Here is a 25,455-nt window from a genome sequence, read left to right as displayed (position 1 = left end):
GAAGAAAAGGCCAAATATGAAGATAAAAGGAGGTGATCAATTATTTCATCTGCATCTCCACCAAAAACACGTCTAAGGACGATTCCAGTTTCTTTTCCCTAGATTCTCAATAGTAATCATTTTGTTCTGCCGAGAAGCCAATTATTTGTGTGAAAGGGTGCAATGCAAAATGGTTTGGATGGAAATTTTAAGGACTCTCATATTATTGTATCTTGTATTCAAAGGATACATCGTTACAAGGGCCCACATGCTTGGGCCCTTCGCCTAAAACCAAGTCCCACTGTGTCCATGGATGGAGAGCCTAAGAACTACACGGAAAATAGATAATAACCATGTGAAATTCAAAAATGATTAGATCTAGATCAATATGCAAATAGGACAAAATAATGGATAAAAAAAAAGTAATTAGAAGATATATTAGAAAAAAATAAGGGAATAAAAAAAGAGAAGGGAAAGAGCCAGGCCAACTCTCCGATTAAATCTATATAAAAACTCCAAAAACTGCATTACATGGACTCCAAATCCCTATTTACAACAATAGGAAAACGATAATACAAAGCTATATTTCCAACCTATCCTTAGAAGTACTCTCTTACTGTTCACGTAGACAGTGGAGCATGAATAGTACTGTAAATAGTACAGTTACCATAATGTGGCTTATTTAACTATCTATTAAAGCTTCAGATCAGAAGATCTCAACCATAGACTAACACAAACCAAAGATCAAAAATAAACAAAATATTAAAAACAAAATAGACTTGTTCTTGGATTGGATTTGGTGACCCGCAACCTGTCGATGCCTAAATAACTATGCTTGTCATGGGAAAAGTTGAACCTATTTTATTGGCTTGAAACCATTTGATCCTCCTTAATCTCCTTAAATTTGACTTCACAAATAAAAAAACTTCACTAGGCGTGTTGATAATGTTAGTTACCAAAGAAATGGTAAAGACTCAATGGCAGATGGAAGCTTAGCAACTTGCTTTTTAAATTTATATATATATCCTCTTCTAGCCATCAATCTATCCATATTCAACTTCATTCATATTAAAATGTCATGAATAAAAATCCCATCCTGTGTCTGATATAGTACCAGGAACAAGCAGGGAACAGTAGAGAAAAATAAAAGAGGATGAGAAAAGTTGTTTGACATCCATATGAAGCCATCATGCTGTACTTGGTAGTCTTGGAAGCATAGAGCTAAATTCTTGCCACATTACCAAAAAATACAAAAATTGCATTTGCCACTTGTAATTATCATTGCACAACTGAATGTATAGAATGTTACAGCATAGAGATATCATCTTTCTGCCATATTCTCTCAGTGAGAGATCATCTTACTATACCAACAGAATGTATAGAATGTTACGTTCTCTGTTTATACATGACAAATACCACCTATAATGTTTGAAGCTCTCCCAAAATCTACATTGTTTTGGACGGACGGTTGTTACCTTTGGAAAAAGGCGGCCCCCGGGCTCCGATGGTAACGCTAGCGTCGCTGGGTCGGCTCTAAGTTGGAGGGGTCGAGCCGGCCTGGACTTTCAGACAACAAGGTCGGGGTTTTGGGCCTGGGTCGCTGGATAGGTCCTCTTCCGAGTGAGGCCTCCGGACGCCAGCCCATCAAGAAATGGAGCCCATCAACAAAATAGGTATGCACTCATCAACCATGAGAACATCTGACACAAAAAGAGGCAAAAACGTAGAGCCGATGGACAACTGACCATCCAAGAGATATATGTTATAATAATAAAAAAAAACTATCTTGTTTTTCAGTAAGTGATGAACTTAGTGAACTCTTTTATGGATTTATATTGACCGAGCGATCTAGTTCTCTCTTCCACGAGATCTTGATACTGGTTTTCCCAATTTAGACATGATTAAAATTAACTTAATCCTTTGCTGAAATTTTTGAAAGTAAATGGCCCCGAGCATGGTTAATACGTGAACCCAACTTGGCATCAGCGCGACTTATAATTCGGTGGCTTGCCCATATCATCGGCTTTGGACATGGTTGCTTGCTATCTTTTTCATTGACGTTGCTTTCAGGCCTGTCATGCTTTGGGGAACACTAGCTCGTTACAAGCACCTTGATTCACGTGTCAAGCCCATGCCAGAACAATTGTCTCTCCCCTTAAGAGTCGTACAACACAAATGAAAGTGACCTGTTCCATGGGAAGAAATCAATTAAAACTTTCCAAATATTTTCTTCTTTCCATCAATTCTAAGCTGAAAAGCTAACTCGAGTTCATCATCTATTTTAAAAGTTTAACTCGGTAAAACAAAGCTATCATCTCCAATAAACTAGCTTGTTTGGTTAAGACGTGGACGCGCTACCACCACCGGAGAATCAAAACTATAAAGAGAAGCCTGGTCTGATATCTGAGACAGGTCGCCGTCAAGCACAGATCTGAGACACAAGGACTTGTTTTACATGAATTTGTAATAGCCGATGAGAGAAGTTGGTGCTGTAAACGGAAAATCAACACCACACAAGTACGTAAGCAACGGAAAGCATCAACAGAGTAGTAGAGAGTTCATAGGAAAAAGGCTAATACAGAAAGCTCTTACCACCATTAATCACCAATTTGATTTGAGTACCCTGATTTGGGTGAAAAAACCCAGCATTCTTCTGTGGATCAATTCGGAACGCAGTCACGTAAGCTAACCAGGTCCAGCGTGCTAGTAATAAATAATAAATTTAACTGGAACCATGGGGTTGGAGTCTTGAACTACAGAGCCGGGTTGTCCTGCATTCATCCTCAGCACAATCCAGCCATTGTAGCGGTGAAATAAACTCCGTCTATCTCAAGACCAATAACCAAAATTAACAATAGAGAACGCATCAGCCCAACCGGGACACAACGACAACAAAACGGTCTCCTCCGGGACAGCCACGGAGCATAAAAAAGGCAGCAAAAAACCAACCATTCTAGGATGTCGACATCCAGAGAATCCCATTTTCTTTGGCGCCCATTCGTTCCACCTCCCACCAAATAATTCTATTCTAATCACCCCCCAAGACCAACCTCCATTATTATTCTTCTAATCAGGGGCGGCCCAATACATTTGGGGGCCTAAGGCGAATCCAATGAATGAGGCCTTTTTTTTTAATAATAAATTTTTTTAATAAATATAAAATATTAAAAAAATGATATGAAAATGGATAGCTATCAAGTACACTATTTCAACAAAGGTACATGAATCTAACAAAGATAGGCCAGAAATCTTTTTAATTTAATATTATTTTTGAATGGAAATGCAGAAAAGTAATTATCCTAAAAGAAGGGCCATAAAACTGATTAAATAACTGAGATAATGCTTGGCAATTTTGTTTATCATGTCAAGCAAGAGCGGAATAGGAAAAGGTCATCCCATGGCACTTCATGGTCATGGTAAAGAAAAGAATTTCTCCAGGAGCTTCTCTATAAGAGAAAGTAGGGGCATTATGGAAAATTGACTCCATCTAATTAATAAAAGTCCCATCCCTCCATCTCCCCTTCAAGTGAGTACCCAAGCAGCAACCGCAACATCACAGCACAGCAGCCATTCAACCCCCTCCCTCCTTCTCTCTCTACCACCCAAGAGGGGAGAAGAAACCGAGAGGAGAAAATTAAAAGAATCTCCACCCTCCAAGAAGTCCATTTCCAATCCCCCTTTCTTCCTGATGGCCCAGCTGGATCAGGAGTAATGTGAGGGAAGGAAAACCAAGACCAAAACCAAACAAGAGAAGGGATGAAAGGTAAGAGTGGCTTCAGGCGTGTATCAAGCCAACCAAATCCCTCCTCTCTCTCTCTCTCTCTCTCCATCCAAAACAAAACTACCGTTCCCAACTTCCTAAATTTCCCCTCTGCAGGCCAAGAAACTCTCCACCTCCCTTCCATCAAGGGGGAAGACTCGTAGCCAGCTCATCCCGTTTTATATGGGGCCTTTGCTTCCTTTTGGTCACGGTCCCTCCCTCCCTTCCTCCCTCTCTCTCTCTCTCTTCACCTTCCGGGGGCCTTCCTTTGGCCCGGGGCCTTAGGCGACCGCCTCAGTCGCCTAAGGCTCGGGCCGGCCCTGCTTCTAATTAATCCCCCCACAAGACAAACACCCCCCAAGTTTCATACTCACTGAGCATATTACCACAACATAACGTAAATCAGTATACCATCTGACGCTATCTACCTTCCAGATATCTCTAATAAATACTCATTTAAAATTCTGAAAAACAATAAACACTACCATATATATACATGGACGTTTAAAGAACCCCTGCGCCACTTCCCATCAGATCTGTCAGCCACCTTACCACCCTCACGCGTTACCGCCCCACGCTCCTCAACAGGACAAAAGGACCGCGGGGCCCAAATGGCAAAACTCCTGATGACATCACGACCTTAGAGTCCAGACTAGGCTTGGATACCTCCACCGCCGTCCGATGGATATCTCAGAGAAGAATCATGACCGCCCGCCCACCCTAGACGAGAGATAGACCTTGCACTGTATCAGCGTCTTCCCCACCCGGAACCCGGGGACCACCGTGAACCCCACGGCGGGGGGCCTCACACCGGCCGTGTCGTCGTCGTCGTCGTCGTCCTCCGCGATGCTCTCCATGTACACCTCCGAAAACCGGGTACCACGGCGGGCCTGGAAGATGGACCCCTCCTCCTCCGGCCCGAACGAGAAGAAGAGGCAGTGTAGGAGCCACACGCGCCTCGCCATCTCCGCGAAGCCGGCAAAGAAAGCCGACTCCGGGAACCCCCGCCCCGAGCTCACCAGCGCCCTCTGATCTAGATCACCAAAGAAGGACGCCTCCATCTTCGGGTGGACCAGGGCCAAATACTTGGCCCTCAAGAACTTTCCCAACGCCGACTTCTGGCCTTTCCCATCGAAAGCCTGTTTTAAACTCACAAATTGGAGGTCGGTGAACTCTTTAAAGAACCGGCGCTGGTCCCAGGCGGACCGGTCTGCCGAGGAGCTAAGATTGAAGTCACGGCGGTGGAAGTCGGAGAACATCTTCTGGCAGACGAAGGATTCGAAGGCGAAGATCCGGTGGCGAGGCTTCCGGCGGAGCACGTCAGGCTGGATGGACCCGGCCGCGGCGTCGAGGTCCCACCCGGCCGATTCCATCTCCCTGACCATCAGCTGGACAAAGGACCGGATCGATTTCACGGCGTACCGCAGCGCGGTGAGGAAATGGGTGGGGTTCAAGCCGGAGAGGTGGAGATCATCAAGGGCGGCGAGGGAGCGGCCCGGGTGGAGCCTCGCGTCGAGGGCTCGGTTCTGCTTCTCGGAGGACAGGAGCTCGGCTTGGAGGGAGAGAATCTCGGAGTCCTTGAGCTGAATCTCGGCTTCGAGCTTCTTGGTGGTGATCTGGTATGTCCTGAGGAGGCTACGATGCTCCTGGATTTGGGCCTCCAGGGCCGACTGGGAGGCCGGGGGAGCGTGGGATTGGAGCTGGTTCTTGAGGTAGCACTGCTTGAGGACGGAGAGGTGCTTGAGCTCGGAGACCACGGACTTGTCGGCGGACTGGATGGAGTCGGGGTCGTAGGGTGACTGGGCCACCTGGAGCTGAGCGTAGGCCGCCTTGATGGCGGAGATGCTGGCGAAGAGGTTCGCAAGAAGGGACTCCATGGCCTCTTTATCCTTGGAGGAGAGCTTCTGCGAGTGCTCCTGCTGCTGCTTCCCATCCTCGTCTTTGTGAGGCTCGGAGAGCATGGTGGAGTACTCTGTGAGGTTTCCTGAGAGCTTGAGCTTCTCCATGATTGGCTTATATTTGTCAGAGGCGACACCAACGCCGCCGCCTCCGCCGGAGCCGGTGGCGGCCCGCCGGAGGCGGAGGATCTTTGTAACGGTCTTGGCCAGTGACCCAAAGTTAGATGGCGCCGGCCTGGCGGTCTCCATCTATTGCTTTCTTCCGAAGGGGAAACCCGTATTGTAACCAAGACAGAAGAGACGGTAGGGCGAGAGAAATAGAAGTAGCTGGTGAGAGGATAGATGAAGAGGAACAAACGGAGCTGAGGCGTCCCGCGCGGAGAACAAATCCAACGGCACTGAGAGAAGCAATCCGACGGCTGCGGTCCCTGCTTTCTTAGAGGAAATGTTCCGTTAGAACTTAGAGGTGGTCTTTTTTAAGGGTTTATTCTACTTTAAAAATGGAAAAGAACCGGCAAAGGAGATTTTAAAGAGGGCAAAGAGTTTCTCATCTAAAAATAAAAAAGGACAAAGTGAAAGGCAAGAACGAGCTAGTGTGTACGGCATTAATCAAAAGTATGAATTATTCATTTAAAATATTTTCTGCAAGACATGATATTCTCATATGGGCCATGATGGGGAAATTCCTGCATTGCAACATTAAAAAAATCTACATATATGATGTAGACAAAAAAACCGAGAATATGTTATTTTGAGGGAACAAATCTAGAATATGTCAATGGTGACGATTGCCGCTAGGTATCGGCCTGATCAAGTCGTCGAGCTGATCAAGCTACTAGAGTGCTCGAATGATCAGCTGCTCAAACCATAAGGATTAGCTGAAGATAGTGATATGTCTTCGAGGTGGAGATTTAATGGATGTTTTGCTCGGATAGCGATGGTTTCAACGTTGGTCGCTCCCAAAGTGGTAGTGGAAAGAAGAGATCATGCTTGGACCTCTACTCCAGCACCAGATCCTATCTGAAACAACAAAAACAAAAAAATCCTTTTGCTAGAGAGTGTTTCGTAAGGGATTAAAGTTGAAATCGGATTGAATACTAGTATATCCATGTCTATATTTGTTTTGTTTGACAAATATAGATGCAGATACGAATATTAGTCAGATATAAAAACTTATATTCATATTTATTTTAAATAAATATGGATACAAATTGGATATAAAAAATATAGATACAAATGATAATTAAACTTTATGATCACAAAATCAAAAATATTACTAAGTAAATAAGAAATCAAGTTAATAGAATGTTAATGTGGTTATTTATTTTTTAAAAATTTTTATGAATATCATCTAAAATTAAATAAAATTACAAATAGAATCAAATATTCGAATACTGATTGGATAGTTGTCTATCTATATATCCATATTTATTTATTTTTTGACAAATATGGATACAAAATATGGATATTAGTAGAATGCTTACATTTTTTTATATATTCGAATAAATTCGAATATGAAAATAGATCTGGACGAATATTATCTCATCCATTTTCACCCCTAGAATGAATCTTTTGATGCCTAAGTCAAACGAATTCTCATGAAACAGTAGAGATGTTGTGAGAGCGGTACAATGGCGGCACAAAGATATTGTAACAATTCAAGATCTCACCCAAAATAGCTAGCTGAAAGTTTTTATTATTTGGATTCCTTGATCCTGTATAAGTACCCAAGATCTACTCAGCGAATAACCGATGTAGGACTAAACACACGTCCGTATGAATTCTCATATACTCCCTCCATTTAAGCCCTGATGTCCTCGTTAGGCTAAGGGTTTAAATCTATTCAAATCTAATCACAAATTTCACGATCAGCCCGTGGTCAGCCCCAATGGATTCGTGCTTTAGTATCCCTAGTGCACATAGGTTATGGAACGGGTCCGCTCAGATACCATTTATAACAACCTAGGACCTCACCCAAAATGGCTAGCCGGAAGGTATTATTTGAGTTCCTCGATCCTGTATAAGTATCCAAGATCTACCAGCAAATAATCGATGTGGAACTAAACACATGCCCGCACGAATCTTCACATACTCCACTCATTCAAGCCCTAACGTCCTCATCAGGCTAAGGATTCAAATCCATTCAAATCTAATCATAAATACCATGATCAGCTCGTGGTCCGCCCCAATGGATGCGTGGTGCAGTATCCTCTAGTCCACATAGATTATGGGTCGAATCCGCTCTGATACCATTTGTAACAACCTAGGTTCTCACCCAAAATGGCTAGCCGGAAGTTTTTATTATTTGGATTCCTTGATCCTGTATAAGTACCAAAATTTTACCCAACGAATAACCGATGTGGAACTAAACACATGCCCATATGAGTCCTCACAGACATAAAAGAGTTCAAAAATATTTACCTATAGGATCTTCGAGAAATGATTTATGCATACAAGGATCGATGCCCATCGCCAAAGAATTTAAAAGTACGAATTGATCGTTTCTGGTAACCAATCGCACATCCCAAAATTATGTGCGGATGTTTCACTTGCGTTCACAACATGGTCCAGATGTTGCCAACTAGAGGAGATTTTAAAATTTAAAAGACTCTCCACGTGTCTCTGGATCGATCATGTGGCAAGCTTTGTTTGGTTAGTCAAAAGCTTCATGGTAGCTATTGGTCGATCTCCCACGTCAGCTACAAATAGCAAATTTATAGCAGCTACCTAAACATGCTCAATTCTCGATATTTTTATCAGATTTGGATCACCCTTATAAACTCCCGAACCCCAAGTTAGTGTTAAGAATGGATGGAGTATTATTAATATATTTACCCTCTCTATAGGTCACTCTTTATTATGTAGACCCCCTCTAGACAATGAGATAGGCGTGAACTTTTAATAGCTATAAGCAAGCTTTTATCGGATGAAACATGCCGGTATGCAACGCCTGGAACTCCCAGACAAGGATACCATATTTAGGTAGATACATGTAACATGATCTATTAAGAAAGAAAACAAAAATCGAGTCAAATATGGAAAATACAATCATGTAGAAACGGTAGGATCCTATGCTTACATTCACACAAAGTTTTAGAAAGGTAGTCTGCATGATTACTTTCAAATGAAAAATAATATTGGTAATTTGAATATTTCCAAGTGCGCAAATCTAAGACCCGGTGCAAAAAATATTGAACGGCAGATGGGCAGAAGTCCTGAAGTTCTAGAAAGATCCTTTGGAAAAGTCGGGTCTTAGATAGCCATTTAGTCCAGGGGTATAAATGGACCGCGTCAGGACACCAAACCAGGGGTACGATTAAGTTCCATCCGTTGGAGAATTAATTGTAGAATTCATCGAGTTCTAGCGAACCTACCGAACGTTGACATTGGCAAACGAACACTTTAGAGGGTTCGGATTGCATCTTTGGCCCGAAATAATATTTGTTTTTTCTTTTTTTTCTTTGCAACATCAACCATTGGATCAACCTTACAAATCTCTTAAAGCATTTCAAACTCTCTTTCATCTATCAGCACAGATGTTATAGATACTATTGCGCGATCCAACAATACACTTCTCGAAAAAAAAAAAAATCTTTTGTGTGAAGGATAGAATCTAAAATCGCTTTAGAGTCATAAGAATTATTATTGACAATTACAGCTCAACCAACAATTTCCTATACTGTTATCAAGTTATGAATATAATGCATCTGCCAATAGCCAGCACAAGGAATTAAAAAATACAAAGATCTTCATACATCAATGTGGTATCCGTGGTTAATATGTTGGATTGTGGATGTGGTTAGGTTAGGCTAACACAGACCAAGGAGAACCTAACGATTACTGGTAGTCTAAAACTAGCCAGGCCCAGAATAAGTTGATTAGTTTATTTGGTTAGCCTGATGACACAATAAACCATAACCTTGCCGACTACAGTCCTCCTAAACGGGAGCCAATGGCGAAATAGGAGGAACATAATGGAGACCAAAATAACTTTTACGTAAAATCCAACGCAAAGTAGAGTTAGACTTCTTTGTTTATGTCTATTGATCACGTTGCATTTTCTAATTCGTTAGTAAAAAAAATGGAATTCTTTTGTTTTATTCTAACACGGAATCTGGTGGGTTCCTAGTTGTATAATATGACTCGCACAGGACAAATATTCCCGAAGCGGACCCACCCACTGCTAAAATGCTCACGTGGACCATCACGATAACGCGCCCAAAAAGCACTTCCAGATTCAAAGCGTGGCTCGACATGGGCAGGACTTTGTAAGGAGAATAATAGCGGTTTTATATTGCTACCCCGGCCCAGCGCTTTTTGAATGCGTAGCCCCATTTAACCGGCTATAACCGGTAACTATTGATATTCGAATTCAAAAAAATTCGAACACGACTCGTACGGACACTCGATGCATACAACGGGGAGTGAAAATATAAACCGGCGCTTGATATTTTCAATATCGAGCTAGCAAACAGAAAACCACAAAAAAAGCATAATTAAGGAAAAATTAATTAAACTGTAGTTTTTATTAAAAAAATTCGAAACCAAAAAAAAAAAAAAATGGCGAGCGGCAAGGCCTGGCCATGCACGGCTTATAATTTTATTTTCTGATCTTCGATTTTTGTCGGATTGCAGCGATCGATTAATCAATCTAACTGAACTGAGTTTTTCGTTACTCGGATCGGAAGAAGAAAACGAACGCAAATATTTCAACCACAAATATTTCAACCACTGAGGTTTGAAAACTTACCAGAAATCTTGGATCGGAAAAGGGCTATGTGCGCACTTCCTCCCCTTGGTCCTTCTATCCCTCTTCGACGAAGCCTGCGCTTCCGATCCGATCGTCAGACATCGGACGCCTATAGCTATTTTACTAGTTAGAGAAGTAGTATGCGGAGGAGAAATCTTTTTCGCTCAAAGCTCGTCAATGGAGAAAATTACCTCTATTTTCTAGTAATCGGGGGCTTATCGCCTAGAAAACATCGAAGACGAGGGCGGAGAAAGCGAGGCGGAGAGCGAGGTGGAAGTAGCAAAAGACGAGAAAGTCGCGCGGGAAGGGAAGAAAAGGAGCGCAGCCGCGTTCGAAAACGCGGCATCGGAAATAAAGAAACCCCTCTGAACTTCTCCTATGTCCACTTATTTGTCGGGTTTATCACGCTTAATTACAGAAAATGCCCTCCAATTTAAAACCTGAAATTCTGGGAACATCTTTCATCCCGATTTCTCTAGATGCTCCGTTTGCGTGTGAACAGCAGGGGAGAATTCTATTCAAAAAAAAAAAAAGGACCGGGGGGTGGAAGGTCTTGCCATGATTTTGGACTTTTGGTAGGCGCGTTCTGGGCATTCTAATTGTTACGGTCAATGGAGTGATCTTTTTCCGCTAGGTGGGGTGCGGGTTATATTTGAAAATTATCGGATAGGTCCGTTGCCACTTGCCACGTCGCTCATTCGATTTTCTTACACCCGATGCCCCTTTTTGGTAGAGTAATTATTTTTTTTCTAATCACCAAAACACTGATCTTGAAGGCATGCGGTAGATTCGGCGATGTGAAGTCGGACCGTCAAATAGTCCAATAACCATGGAATGTAACCCGTAGACCAAAAGATGATCAAATGTTGTTGAAACAGATCCGATTGAGAACCCTCTTAATATGATAGTATATTTGTCAACCTGATCTCGGACAGACCGAAGTTCTTAATCTCGATATGGTCCCAAGTACTTTACCTCGATTTTGGCCAACGTGTTGTTCCGGCTTAATTAAGTAATGGGAAAACTCCATCTATCTCATTAAAGACCTACAGAAGGTGGTTAATGCCCATTAAGAAAATGGTCATGCCTAGCTTAGTCATAATTGTACAATTAAAGCAATTATCACGGTGTACATATTTTCACTATTGAATGTTGTGAAGAGTCATTACCATGCAGTTATTGCATGCTCTATTAATCTGAGTAACCAACGCCAATCTCATCCTCTATATAGAGGCAACTAGAGGATTCTTAAGTAAGTCATTCTATGAACTTCACTCTCTCTAGAAACTCTATCTTTCTTTTATTATTTTTTTCGAATTCGGCTAACTTAAACCTCGGAGGATCGCCTGCTAGAAAATTGCTAGCAAAAGAATTGTAATTTCAGGTTGGATTTACATCTTGGAAGCCTAGTTAACCATTTCACAAATATCTCCATCATCCATCATCATAAAGTGTTTCACTTTAGATTGCAGCCAACATCAATCTCACCTTGAGAGTTAGCCGAACTTAACAAACCTTAGATTCTAGCAACATCACTTCCGATGCCTAAATTGGGTAGAACTTTGGTAAAAAAAATATAAAAAGATTTGAAAAGTGAAAAATACAAGTTAATAAACGAGTAATAAGATTAGGTTGAAATAAGATGTATGCCTGAGTTTTCTAGCCCTATCTATATAGAAATGAGAGTGCAATTCCATTAGGCTCTAGGTTCGAGATTAGTGGACGGGCTACAACCATCTACTCTTATCTGCACCCTTGAACTATGTGGAGCTATAACTACTTCTCCTGATCTCTCCAGTTTTTATATGTGCTTGCCATGTATCACGTTGCCGCTAAAGGTGTTGTTGCTAGAATCTGAGTTGAGGTCGGTTATTACTTGAGCTCTGCTAAGGTTGGCTGATACTAAGGTGAAAGCAGGTTGGCCAAGATCTAAGGAGTAGCTTTAGAATTTGATGGCATTCAAATCAATGAAAAATAAAAAATTGCTCCTTAGTAATGCTACAGGACCCAACCATGATTCCCCAAAAATGAGATGCCATATAGCATGGGAAAAATTGTATAATTAAATAGCTTTATGAGATACATTGTGATGATAGAGATTTAGAGCATCAATTCCTTCGTAACATGCGGCAATAAGGATTGCTCTTGATATGCAGGCTAGTTCCCCACCCCCCCCCCCCCCCCCCCCTTTTTGAAGCAATTTTCTCTTCGTGTACTACGTGGGAGTGGGACCATAATTGTATTTCGCACTAAACCAGTTAAATATCCAATATACCGCAAATACAGATGATAATAATACAGGAAAAAGCTATAAGGAGACATAGAGAGAGAATATAATCAGAGACATTCATCATTCGTATAAGCTTTTCTGCATAAAATCATTGCAGCGTCCTTGGAACTTTTGAAAAAGCTGAGCTACATGAATGATAAGCACGTAAGCGGATAGGAAGCCGCAGATTGGAGCTTCGTTAAAAGCCCACAGACTACGCCATTAGCTTTCAGATTCCCCAGAAAGGTTGCAGACGGGCTGGTAGTCGCTCTACTGTGCCCCATGCCTCCATCCGTCGGCCTTTACCGAGCGCACCAGCGTCAAATCGAAAATGCATTCGAACCCAAGGCCCAGCGGCCATCACACTCGGATCGAGATTCCCGGGACCCGCGCCTGACTCGGCGCCCATGCCCCGTAGCACTGTTCCATCACGTGCAGGCCCGGTGGGGCCCGCCCTTCTCGGAGTCGCAGCCCACCGCGCGTACTTTTTCACCTTAAAATATCGATCACCTGTTCGACGTTTTTCGTTTTTGCTGTACCGCCGCAGCGTCGGACGACGCTACCGTCCAATCGTACTCTGGCTCGTGGAGCGTGGGGGCCCACGGGCCCCGCGCGCCTTGGGTGGGTCGGCAGCTGCCGTGCCGTCCTGCCTGGTGCCTAAAAGAAAGAGAGGGCTTCCTTGCTTTTTTTTGGTTCGGTGAGGCTGCGCGACCAAACAGGGAACTCCACCCACAACCGGTGCCGGCACGAGGCCCAAGCCTAGCTGATGAATACTCTATCCATAATTCTACGGGGAGCCAGAAAATTGAATCTAGCTCGTAGTCCGTTAAAAAGGCTCCTTAGATGGTTCGGCTGAATATTCTTCAAGATTTGTGAATAGAGTCCGTACAATTAACAAAATTATAGAATTACAAATTAAACTAGTCCCATACCTAGGGATATTGAGAAATAGTTTTGAAGCGGGCTAAATCTATATTCGTGGATTGAGTTGAGGTTTTTTTTTTTTTCCTCTCTCTTTATGAGTTTCGGCCAATCTACTTCAAAACCACTGCGGAATATTTATGGATATAAGCCTAGTCCGACCTACGATCCTATAATTTTGCTGATTGTGCTAGCTTAACTAATGAATTTTATAAAATTTTTAACTCAGCCATCCAAATAAGACTTAATCCTCAAGATGGCGTGGCCCTATTTGTTAAGAAATGATGGTATTTGGATATGGGGCTGAAGAGTTGAAGTAAAGCAGGCTCCGGTTTGTTCATTATCCCGGAAAATCAGCTACTAGGTTGAGTGGTTGAAGCTTCCACCCAAATCAACGACTGTGTCTACCAGCGAACCAGTCTACAAACCTGAATTGCTAGGAAGCTTGAGGCGGAGGAATCATCGTCGTCGTCATAATTAATATTGATTTAATCCAGTGTAGTCCTGCAAAAGGTTTCATTCATCTAGAAAAAGGATGAGGTTGGCATTGATATCGCAGAGCTTGGAATCATCCTGCAACCACTTGTTGCCTGGGTAGCAAATAAAGTGGGGTCATGTTTAAAACTTGATTATTTTGCCTCTAGAGTTTCATCAGCAAACGACTTATATCATGGGAGAGAATAGACTAGTGGTTTGATTCATTTTAAATATAAAAACGAAGCTCGCATGAAAATTCTTCAAGACTGTGATTGCTAACTTGGCAACTCTACTCTATTATCAACTCGTGTGCTATGCTTGACAACAAATTCACGAGTGTTGCGAATTTTTTGCATACCACTTGGCAAGAGGACTGCATGCGCGCACTTTACACGAGCTCTTTACACGAAGCCCAATCCACTCGACTAAAGTTTCAAACCCAAATCCCTATAAGACACCCATCTTCCTTTCCTCTTAAGGGTCCCCAACCCTTCTTTCTCTCCTCTTTTCAGATCAAGATCATTCATTTCAGTCTCTTTTTTTTTTCTTTTTTCTTTTTTTTTTGATAGAGTCAACAAACATCTTGAAGGAAGCATTTTTGTTTTTTTTCCTTTCTTTCTTTTCTGATTGTGCAGTTGCAGATATTGTTTGTATCAGACTAAAAATCTTTTAAGGCCTTTCTATGGGATCATGAGACTGGGCAGAGAAAGTCGTATTTGATAGCATAGGAAAGCATTTATATATCCAAAAACAAGCAAGAATTGGGATTGCAGCAGCAAAAGATTCGAAGAGATGCTTTTATGAGAAAGGCAATTGGGCAATTAATTGTGAACGTACAGTTCATTTTTTTTTTTTTGGTGAAAAAATAGGAGGGGAGGGGGAGGGACCAGCCCACCCGCGTAGCAGCTCCATTACTGGGCCCCCCTTCCACCAGAAAATGTTCGATACAGGTCGCAGGTTTCGCGTGCCTTTTCCGACCCGTGGGCTCACCCCACTGGGTTCACCGCCTCACGTGTACGTCACCCCAGCGCCACCTTGGTACAAGTGGAACGAAAGCATAACAACCAACAAGCCAGCCGAGCGTGGGGCATCCGGTCCCCTAATTTAATCGACGCCCGCGCGTTTCGAACCCGGATAACTTGGGCGAAATTATCGCCCCCTTACCACCAGGCCACTACCTTGGTGGCAACGTACGGTTCATTTGGAGTCAAGTGGTGTCAGCAAAGTATAATTTCACTAATTGAGATAACTTCCAAGTTCAAAATGGACCATTGCCAATTTGGGGAGCTATTGGTTATATACAAAATCTGTGAAAGTTTATTCAACAGGAGAATGTACATCCCATCTCGATAATTTAGCAGGCGACCATAAACAAGCAATACATGAACGAGATAAAGGAATTGGAACAAATGAGAGCCATGTGACTCTTGCTAGATTTAGGAAAAAAATCCAGCCATAAAAATGCAACTAAGTATTGGGAGCATGGGCTGAAGGATCATGACTTGGCCATGTATAGGCCAAAAGATGTTAGTTTTATTTTGAAAAAGATTCAACTTGCGGTTATATTATATATATGAAAAATGTTGAATCGTGGAGATGAATTTCAAAAACCTCTAAAGATCATGATAATATGGTCGATTACAAACGGTTATTTTATAGTTGTTGTATGTATATAAATAGGTGGATGTACGCTGAAAAGAAGATCTTTTGATGCATCAATAAATTTAGTTTATTTTTAATTATTTTTATTTTATCTTTACTTTGTCTTGCTCGTAGAGTCGTAGTTCATCAGTATAACTCTATCTTTAGGAGTAGTAATAACAGTAGATTACTTAGATTATAGCCCTAGCTCCATCTTATCCTATTTTATTCATCTTCTTTCGAATGAGCGGTATGATGATAATAAAAGTTCTTAAAAATCAAGGTACATTGACCCACGTTGTTTTCATAATCATCTGATCACCCTATTTCCGGCTAATTCAACGTCAGTAGCACGCCCATGCATCTATCACAATCTTATCGCTAACTTGTGATCCCATCTTAACAACAAAGAAGGAAAATGGGTAGATAGAAGATGGCCAACATATTGATGATTCGTAGGATCCATGATTTTCAACATACCGATAAATCAACTACCAATCCCTAACAATCCGGATCAAAATGAGAATGATTGGCATGTCTCATAACTCAAGTGCCAATGAGGGCTCTTGGAACCAGCAACTGCCATATAAATTGTTTTCTCTAGAACTAGCATAGAGGTTTACTTCGCCATCCTTCTAAGCATCAATATTTTGATACGTTGGTACGGCAAGCAGCTAGCTTCACGAGACTACGGGCGAGAGATGTTTACAGGATCATTTTGCAACAATAAGGCCCATTCAGACACAAGCTGCAATTTTCTTGGATTTGGAGACTCGCGGCAGGGCCTGGGGTCAGAATCTATTGGAGGGAAATTGCATGGGGAAGAAATCCTCGGAGAAATTTCTTAGGAAGGTTTCCTACAGGAAATACTATCAACTGCAAACTTTGTCCATGTTCTGAGACAGATCTCCAATGTATGCTAATAAATTACAACTTTGCTGTAGATGTTTGGAATGAAAAGAGGGTCAACAATCCTAACCTTCCAACGATTGACATAATGCATGGAAGCTTCTATGCGGACATATATTTAGTCCCATATTGGCTATGCACTGCATAAATTTTGAATACTTTTACTAGATCAAGGGACCCAAATAATACCTTCCGGTTAGTCTTTGTGGGTGAAATTGTGAGTACTTACAAATTGTATCAAGTCGGATCCGGCTTACAGTCTTTGTGGATTAGGAGACACTGCAGCACAAATCCATTGATGTTGACCATATTCGATCATAGTGGTTGTGATTAGATTTAAATAAATTTGGACTCTTAGCTTGGCGGGAATGCCAGGGCTTAAATGAGAAGAGCATGCGATGATCCGTGCGAGCATATATTTAGGTCTACATTGGCTATGCACTAGATAAATTTTGGGTACTTACGCAGGATTAAGAAATCAAAATAATACTTTATGACCGATTTTTTTATGCGAGGTCTTGGGTTGTCATACCGCAATCTATACTTGCCTATCTATTTGATCCTCATATTCCAGCAACGATAAAACTAAACTATATTGGATGCCTATTGCCGTCTATTAATAACCATTATGACCCTGCTTGTGCTTATCATTGGGCAAGTTGTTTGACAACCAAATTCTTTGATATCTTGTCATCCATCACCAATGGCACCACACATGGATAAAGGAATCTCATCCACATTTTCTTCCATCTCCATCTCCTAGGCACCCTATCCTGTGATCGTGAAGATGAATCTTGATGCATCACGGAAGGATGACAAGGGATTCATCAGGAGGAATTATTGACCAGGCACCGTATCAATGCAAGGACAAAAAATCTTCTATACTCCCACAATGCTGGAAGCAAAGTTAAGAGCAACCCTAAAGGGCTTCATAACCGTTGCCTATAAACTGAACTATTCTAAAATATAGTTAGAAGGAAATTTTACTACAATTATAGATTGAATGAATAAAAACCATATTTCTGCCAACATGCCCTCAACCATCATCTCGTAATCAAACATTGTCTGTTCCAAGTCATTTCTCAGCTTCGTTCTGCCAAACCATGTTTGTCAAGAGGCAAACCAATCAGTATTTTTTTATATGAGAAGTTTGAGACCGTTTGGATAATCATAAAGGATCCAACAAGATTCACAGGATTAAAGTTAGGCCAAGTCCATATTCACATAATTTATAGAAATTTTTATGGGGTAGGTCGGCCAGAATCATACGAGAAGATAAAAAAAAAATCTCAGCAGTTTTTTTTTTTTTTTTTTTTTAAATATGGAAACGGGTTAGGGCAGGCCCTACTGTCTTGGGCTGGGTTCGGCCTCGAGTTCTGTAATACTAAAAATTTTACCACTTTATCCTTTTTTGTTTTTGTTTTTTTATTTTTTTCACAGAGAGGAGAGAGAGAGGAAAAAAAAAAAAAAGACCAAGAGCTCTCGAGACTGTAGAGGCCACTTCTGGTGCATCCTCCACCGTCCGTTTGTCCATTCTCGGCGCTTCTCCTACCCCGGCAACCCAACAGCGGGGTGTTTATCAAAGAGCCGAACCTCGCTTTGCCAGCGACTCGCTCATCTTCGCCGCATCACTCCGCGCTAAAACCCTCTTTACAGCTATATAATAGAAAGGAAAGGGATCACTCTCCCGGAAGCCCTTTCTTCTGCCAGAGAAGAAAGAAGAAAGCGCCATGAAAAGATCCCTTCTCCTCCTCCTCTTTCTCGCCACCACCCCTCTCCCATTCATAGCTCAAGCTTCTCCTACAGGTAATCCTAAAAAAAAATGAACCCACTTTCTCTCTCCTTTTTGCATCCCCGCCCATTCTTTTTCTTCCCCTGTTTTATTTCTAAGTAAACCTAAAATCCTTTTCTGGCTTGTTATTTTCCAGCAGGAGCTATCGTGAAGCACTTGTCTTCCGTTCTTAGATGGACGAGGGCTTCTCCCAAAACCCCCCAAAACGGTCAGTTGAGATCAATTTTAGGTTATGTTTGAGGGGTGCCTGTGATCACTGAGTGTTGTGATGCCACATTTGATCTTGCAGCTGATGGGGATATTCTGGCCTTCGAGAGCGGGTACTTCGTGGAGACTGTGGTGGACGGGGACAAGCTTGGGGTGGTGCCGCACACCATTCGGGTCTCGCCGGAAGGGGAGCTCTTCGCTGTGGACTCCATCAATAATAAGATCGTCCGGATCACCCCGCCGCTGTCCCAATGTACGCCTACAAACTCTTGTTCTTTCCTGGATTCTGCGAACCATTTTTTCTTTCTTTTTTGGATCATTGGCCGTGAGTTCTTTGAGGCATTTTATATTTAATTCGGGGGTTCTTCTAGCAAATATGACTGCTTGAGCTAATATAATACGCGACCGAGTTGTTCGTATCCTTTTTTAATGCGATGCTGCTATATATTATTTAGTATGCGCCGTTTGGATTTGATAGTGAGGGCTGACGGAAGAGCATTACACAGATAGCGGGGCAAGACTGGTTGCTGGGTCATTTCAGGGATACTCAGGGCATGTAGATGGGAAACCGAGCGATGCTCGTTTTAATCATCCAAAAGGTGTCACTATGGATGGCAAGGGAAATGTGTATGTTGCTGATACCTCTAATTTGGCTGTTCGAAAGATAGGGGAAGGAGGTGTGTCCCTTGGCACTTCATAAAATTTGGTGATGCTGGCCCTGGCGTGTCGTGGGGTGTTATTGATTGGATATATTTCCTTGCAGGAGTGACAACTATTGCTGGAGGGAAATCAAATGTGGCAGGATATAGAGATGGACCTAGCGAGGATGCTAAGTTCTCTACTGATTTTGATGTGGTTTATGTTGGAAAGACCTGTTCTCTATTGGTTGTCGACAGAGGCAACGCTGCTCTTCGCCAAATTTCTCTTCAGCAGGAAGACTGTGATTACCAGTATAGCTCCATTTCACCTTCAGGTTTGACCTGGATTCACTGTATTCTACCTAAAATGTCATCTCTTTCCTCAATTGTTTCACTTGCACTCATTTTCGTATACATTCACTGGGATAAGTGCCACCTTTCAGTAAAGTTTGGATGGTCAATATATTAGTGTTACCCCCTTTCTCTTTTGACAAATGTTTACTATCTGTTCAATGAGCCAGATTATTACTAACATTTTCTCAGAGGTGTAAAATAATTCTATTTATAGGGAATTCTAAGATTTCTGCCTTTTATGTCATGCTTCTCTTGTGCGGTGGGTTGTCATTTGCAAATTGTAGAAATTTGTTACTAGGATAAATGCCTACTGGAGAATGTTCCTACTGTTTACTGGATTATATCTTCATGAATCCCATTTAAATGGAATGAGGCTTGTTGCTTGGTTGGTTGTTAACATGTTAAATTAACGGCATAGATAAGCTCAATATTTTGCACTTTCACTTTTGAAATGTGTGTCTTCATTTCTTTGGAGTCTCTTTCCCACCATAGTAGCTGCTTTCAATGACAAGATATTCGTTGGTTGGGCAACACAGGCTCCATAAAGTGTACATGCTTGCTCCATCAGTCTCCTAAGCTATCGTCCTCTAGTGGTGATGCTGGTCACTCTTTTTCCTGGGTGGGGGCGGGCGAGAGGAGTTTATTATTTTTAGTGTTTTGCAAGTTTTTCCTGGACTAATGCCTTTGGTTTTTTTGTCTTTAAATGTTGGAACATGCCTTTGAATTGTCATTTTTGTCTCTTATATGTTCTTCTCATTCTTGCTTTTGTCTTTTTTTTTTTGTGGGAAAAGATCAGGAAGGAGCCAGTAGAGAAGGGAAAGCCAAGGAAACATAAGATTGGTGAAACAGTATGAGAATTAGTTGGGTTGTTGGAAATGAAACAACACATAGCATGGGCATCCATCGTTCTGCCCATGATAGCATAATACTAGAATCATTTTTCAATCGAACTAAGATATCCTAAAGCTGAGTTAATCCAGCCAGAGCCAAGATCAAGGAACAACAAGTCTGAGCAGAGTTTGGCAAGAATTATTTATTTATTTATTTTTACTTTGAAGCATGTTAGTTTCGAACCACACCCATTCAATTTATATGGATGTGCCACACATTGATCAGTAATCACATTCAGTCTGCCATGTTCTTTTACTTCCCAATCATAGTCTATGTTCAGTACAAGGGCCTAGGAAAAGGTCAGGAAAGGCTAAGCTAGCACAAGTGGAGGTCATAAGAAACAATTGGATCAACTGTTTAACACTGATGACACCCTAACAGGAATGGCTGATGAATAAGGATTTCTAGAGCCAATCTCAAATAGTTAGATAAAAGTTTTCTGTTTATAGTTATGTTTTGGTAAGGTTGTTATGATCTATTTATTCTATGATTGATGATATTATTATGTACCCTCCGAAAAGGGTGCATGATTAGGTCATATGCTAGTTGGACAATAGAATTCTGAAGGAAGGCATGCGCAAGATGTGTCCTTATATTCAAACTTACTAAGAATGAATGAGTCGAACTGGGAATATCCAGTAGAGAAAGACAAAAGGATATGCGTTGTTCAGCCCGAGTTGGACAAGCCCACAAATGAGAGTCCTGGAGTTTCTACTAATATGAGAAAATAAGAATCCATCTACTGGTCTTTACTATGGAAAATGCAACTCTTATGAAGGAAAATGATTTCTGTACAAGGATAACATGCTTTGCGAGCTAACAAGTGGTTGACACCCTGCATCTAGTGCAAAGAGATTCCTCATTCAAAATTCTGGGGTGCATGCTGGGTTTAGTATGAGTAATTTGCATGTTCGCATTTAGAGCATGGTTCAGCAGGTTAGATTTGGTTCTGGAACAATTGTACGGTTTAGGAGCAGGTTAGGCTTAATTTAGTAATGGTTATGGCACGTAAGGGTGCTGTTAGCTAGTGGGTTGGCTTATGAGTGTTCGGGCTTGGTTTGGGCTTGGATGGTCATGATTCAGGAGTTTTCTACTAGCTTTTGGGCTGAACCATATCTTTTCTGTCCTTACAGTCCATGCCCAGCGCTATGTTCCTAGCCCCTTGAGTTCTGCTATTTATCCAGAGCCCTCAAGCTGTCATAATGGCAATTAGCAGTGCATGTCCACCTGTTACTCAGTCTCATGCCTCTAACAAGAAAACAATCAGGTAACTGTCTACGCCGCATTCCCTGCTCATCTAGGTACCCTTACCTTGCAAAACACCTAGAGAAACATATCAGAAATTTTTGAGAAAAACATATCATGATTGGAACCAACAAGATTCATGCCCAATGGTGCAGAGAAACCAGTGAAATGAACAACTTTAGAAAGAAATAGAAGAAACCATTTGCCTTCTGTTTGCCTTTTTGTAAGCGTGTCTCAGTTTCCCTCCATCCATGCCTGAGCAATATGAAGTCTTTTCTTCTTTCTAGTCCCTGAGTAATTTGAGTCTTCAAGGGATTTCCTTTTCTAATTATTTGCAAAAACAAGTACCTGTTCAGATGTTTCTCTTATTACCTAATTTGAAATATGGAGCATTTATACTGAGCAGTAATGAACTTCTTCCTGTGTTAAGAAAAGAGAAAAAAGAAAAGCACTGCTTCTGTTTGCATCATTCATTTGTTTAGATCATCATAGAAAGTTGAGTATTTGTGAGGATGCGTTCATTGTTTAACATGCTTTGGTCTGGTTAAGACATTTAATACTTATTGAATTTTATAAATGAGCAACTTCATCTCAGAAAGAGATAGAGAGAATTCATCTTAGAGAGGGAGAGTATATGTTACCCCATTAACTTCTTTTACAGCATCCATGTTGCAAAGTTGTTGCATGCTTATTCATGCTTCTGTAGATATGTAGTCTGTATTAGCTTTACTGGTAGATGGTTTCTTTCTGTATGAACTTTTAGTGGGCAGATGAATTTAATATAATCACATGTTTCGATATTAATTTTGCTACCATAAATGAGTTGCTTTAATGCCACTTGTATTTTCATGCTTAAATTGATACCATGAGTGTACTTGCTGTTGAAAAGTAAGGAACACAATATTTTCACCTTAACCTATACAATGCAGTGTTACTCGCCATGGAAAAGAGCTCGAAGTTTTCAGCATAACCTATAAAGCACAGTTCTGCTATATCTTCTACTATCAATATGCCACAACTTATGAAAATTTTCCACTTAAGTTTGACGCAGACAAGAATTTTATTTTTACTCCTGTCCAATCTCTGTATGCAATTTGTCTGGTACATTAACTGGAGCTGCTTATTTTTGTATTATGTCCAAATCCGGTTCATAGGACATTCAAATGTAATGAAAAATGGCTGCAATTTTCTAATATTCCATTTGGCTTGTTTTACCATCATCAAGCTTTATGTAACCAAGTTTTCGTCTTATGAGATGCAATATGGAAGTGTATCTGACTTTGGTGGAAAGTAAATTTTTGCAAAGTTCAATAACCCTGCGCTGGCCCCTTACAGGAGATTTAATCATATTCCATCAACAGGCAACAGAAACATACTACTACTAGCTAATTCATGGTTTCTGGTGTGAACCAAGAAGCCCAAGTTCTATATTGTTTTTTTACAGTTTTTAGAACAATGATCCCAAAATGCATCCAGTAAAAATCTGTTATTTCAATTAAAGAGGCGTAAAGTTACTGACATGAATGCCTACTGAAATGTGCCTGATGCTTCCCAGTGAATTTTGAAAGTTTATTAGGTTCATCAGTACGTAATTAATTTAATATGCAATCAGATAAAGACCTTTTGTGTGTCAAATGATAGGGGCTACCTTTAAAACATCAGGTTCTGGACCTAGAAGGATATAACCTTTGTTACATTTTTCAACCCTGGTCCAAAATTCTCTGAAACTTATTTCTGCAACCTAATTTATATGTTGCCTGTGTCCTTTTTGGCAGATATCGCCATGGTCATTGGTGCAGTGTTGGCAGGATATGTTTCATGCTTGCTGCAGCATGGATTTGGTCCTATCTTCCAGAAGGTAGTATGTCACACACCTCTCCATTTAACCTAATATAGTAAAGTGCTTTTCTCGAACAAGAATGCTTATTATCTTTCCATTGCCCCCATTCAGCCTTCAGTTAAGGAGATTATTTCCAATCTGTTCCTGTCATGCAGTAACCAGATACTTGGAACCAGCTAGACAAATTCCTAAGCTATTTTGAATTCTCTATATTTTTTTTCTTGTGAATTGCTATTTTCTTCACTTGACAATCAATCTGGTGATGTGATTATCCAGAAGCAAGCCTCAAATCAGTGCGAACAGCAAGATAGCAGCATTGCAGAGAAGCCTGCTCTGATTGTAGAAAGCTTAAAAGAGGATCCTGTTGCTGGATGGCCATCCTTTGGAAGGCTTATTTCTGACCTATTTAAATTTGGTATTGAAGGAATCGGTAATTTGCTTCTCAACCTCATTCCGCTCAGTTTCAGACATGGCAGAGCCAAGGTAGGCCGCACTCGCCTCAAAGAGAGTCTTGTAATGCCTGAGGACAAAGCAGAGCCACCCCTGGTGCAGAAGCAAAAGAACCCTTCACCTATGTCGGAGACACTGCATGCCCCGAACGTTATTGGCGATTCACCACCGAAGCCCCAGAAGAGCAGCAAACCACCAAAATTCAAGGATCCCTCTGGCAAGCATAGGTCCTCAAAGAGGCAAGACTTCGCAGAATTCTATGGTTCAGGAGAGTCTCCTCAACTTAGCTCAAAAAGCCAAAAAGATCGGGTCCGGCACCGTCACCGTGATAAGACTGGGGAGGTTTTCGGAGCTGTGGGGCCAGAGCCAAAATCAGTTGAGATGAAGCCGGTGGACTACGGCGAGCCCAAGTTTGATCATTACAACATCAGGGGCAAGTATGGTTCAGACAACGCCTACCGCTACTGAATGATGTAATTATAAGCATGTCACTGGTATCCTGCAATTACTTGTCTTGCTTACTGTTCTCTTGGTTAATATACAGTGGGTATATCCAGTGCAGTTCAGAGATGTCATGGCCATGGAGTACTCAGATTAATGCTCATGACTATATGCTTTTATCTTTTTCGATGTTTTCTTTTTCTCCTCCTTCCATAAGGATACTGTTGGTTGAACTGGTAGTTTGAAGAGGTTCTATGAAATGATGTGTAGCACTTGTATTTTGTAGTTTTTGGATTCCCATATTTTCTGGGAACTCTCTGATAGACCAATCCATTTGCTCATGAATCTGTTGGACATATTGCCCCAATTATGTGCATTAGATAAACTATTTGTCAGACCACGAACCAAAAGTTAATCATATAGCATACTATTTCACATGTTATTTAGACTTCCTCTCATTGCCTATGTGAAAGAGGACAAGCCACATTTGAAGCCTCAAATCTCAATGTCAATAAGTGTCATCTTTTTTTTTTTCTTTTTTTTTTATAACTAAGACGGATAATTCATACAACATGTATATGGATACATCCAATGAAGACGGAAAAGAGAACATCATGAAGCTCCCGAGGCAGCTTTTCATCTTCTGCTCACACCATGCTGCTGGCGTGGTTGGCCATGTAGGTTCTCCATTTCTATGCCTAAATTGGGCTATATGTTTCTGCGATTCTAGGCGATATAGATGTGTTCTTGTGTAATGAGTCTGATTGGTGAGAACCATATGCATCACTAATGTTTATGAAGAAAAGTCACTGATGGCACACTTTTCTGTTGATAGACTTTCCATTTAGTCACCGTTACATAAACCTCTGCAGTGTAAAGTAAGGAACTCCTTGAATGGGCAAATGACCAATTTGTTGTGTCCACTAATCCTAGTAGAGTGAGGAGATTTTGGTTCTCACCTCCATCAGTCACCACCTTCGGGCATTCGATTTC

General features: G+C 41.4%; 2 protein-coding genes across 7 annotated transcripts; one reads left to right on the top strand and one right to left on the bottom strand.

Annotated features, from left to right (window-relative positions):
• Nucleotides 1-4,147: 4,147 nt before the first annotated feature.
• On the bottom strand, nucleotides 4,148-10,752 carry LOC103707359 (protein GRAVITROPIC IN THE LIGHT 1). 5 transcript variants are annotated; one of them, XM_039129202.1, is made up of 3 exons: nucleotides 10,579-10,752; nucleotides 10,388-10,502; nucleotides 4,148-6,657 (listed from the first exon to the last, which is right to left on the bottom strand). In XM_039129202.1, exon 3 carries the CDS (start codon nucleotides 5,884-5,886, stop codon nucleotides 4,441-4,443), a length of 1,446 nt encoding a protein of 481 aa, XP_038985130.1. In that variant the 5' UTR covers nucleotides 5,887-6,657; nucleotides 10,388-10,502; nucleotides 10,579-10,752; the 3' UTR covers nucleotides 4,148-4,440. The 5 variants fall into 5 exon arrangements, with proteins under 5 accessions (XP_038985130.1, XP_008790032.1, XP_038985129.1 ...); XM_008791810.4 differs by having other exon boundaries at nucleotides 4,148-6,065; XM_039129201.1 differs by having other exon boundaries at nucleotides 10,388-10,496.
• Nucleotides 10,753-18,073: 7,321 nt separating this feature from the next.
• On the top strand, nucleotides 18,074-24,813 carry LOC103707358. 2 transcript variants are annotated; one of them, XM_008791807.4, is made up of 7 exons: nucleotides 18,074-18,410; nucleotides 18,533-18,604; nucleotides 18,686-18,856; nucleotides 19,110-19,280; nucleotides 19,367-19,576; nucleotides 23,507-23,589; nucleotides 23,848-24,813. In XM_008791807.4, exons 1-7 carry the CDS (start codon nucleotides 18,335-18,337, stop codon nucleotides 24,487-24,489), a joined length of 1,425 nt encoding a protein of 474 aa, XP_008790029.2. In that variant the 5' UTR covers nucleotides 18,074-18,334; the 3' UTR covers nucleotides 24,490-24,813. The 2 variants fall into 2 exon arrangements, with proteins under 2 accessions (XP_008790029.2, XP_008790030.2); XM_008791808.4 differs by having other exon boundaries at nucleotides 18,103-18,410; nucleotides 18,536-18,604.
• Nucleotides 24,814-25,455: the final 642 nt, after the last annotated feature.

The sequence above is a fragment of the Phoenix dactylifera genome, chromosome 8, assembly GCF_009389715.1.
Source record: "Phoenix dactylifera cultivar Barhee BC4 chromosome 8, palm_55x_up_171113_PBpolish2nd_filt_p, whole genome shotgun sequence".
In the NCBI taxonomy this organism is placed as follows: domain Eukaryota; kingdom Viridiplantae; phylum Streptophyta; class Magnoliopsida; order Arecales; family Arecaceae; genus Phoenix; species Phoenix dactylifera.
The sequence above is the reverse complement of the archived record's forward strand: the minus strand, read 5'-3'. Positions and strand labels throughout refer to the sequence as shown.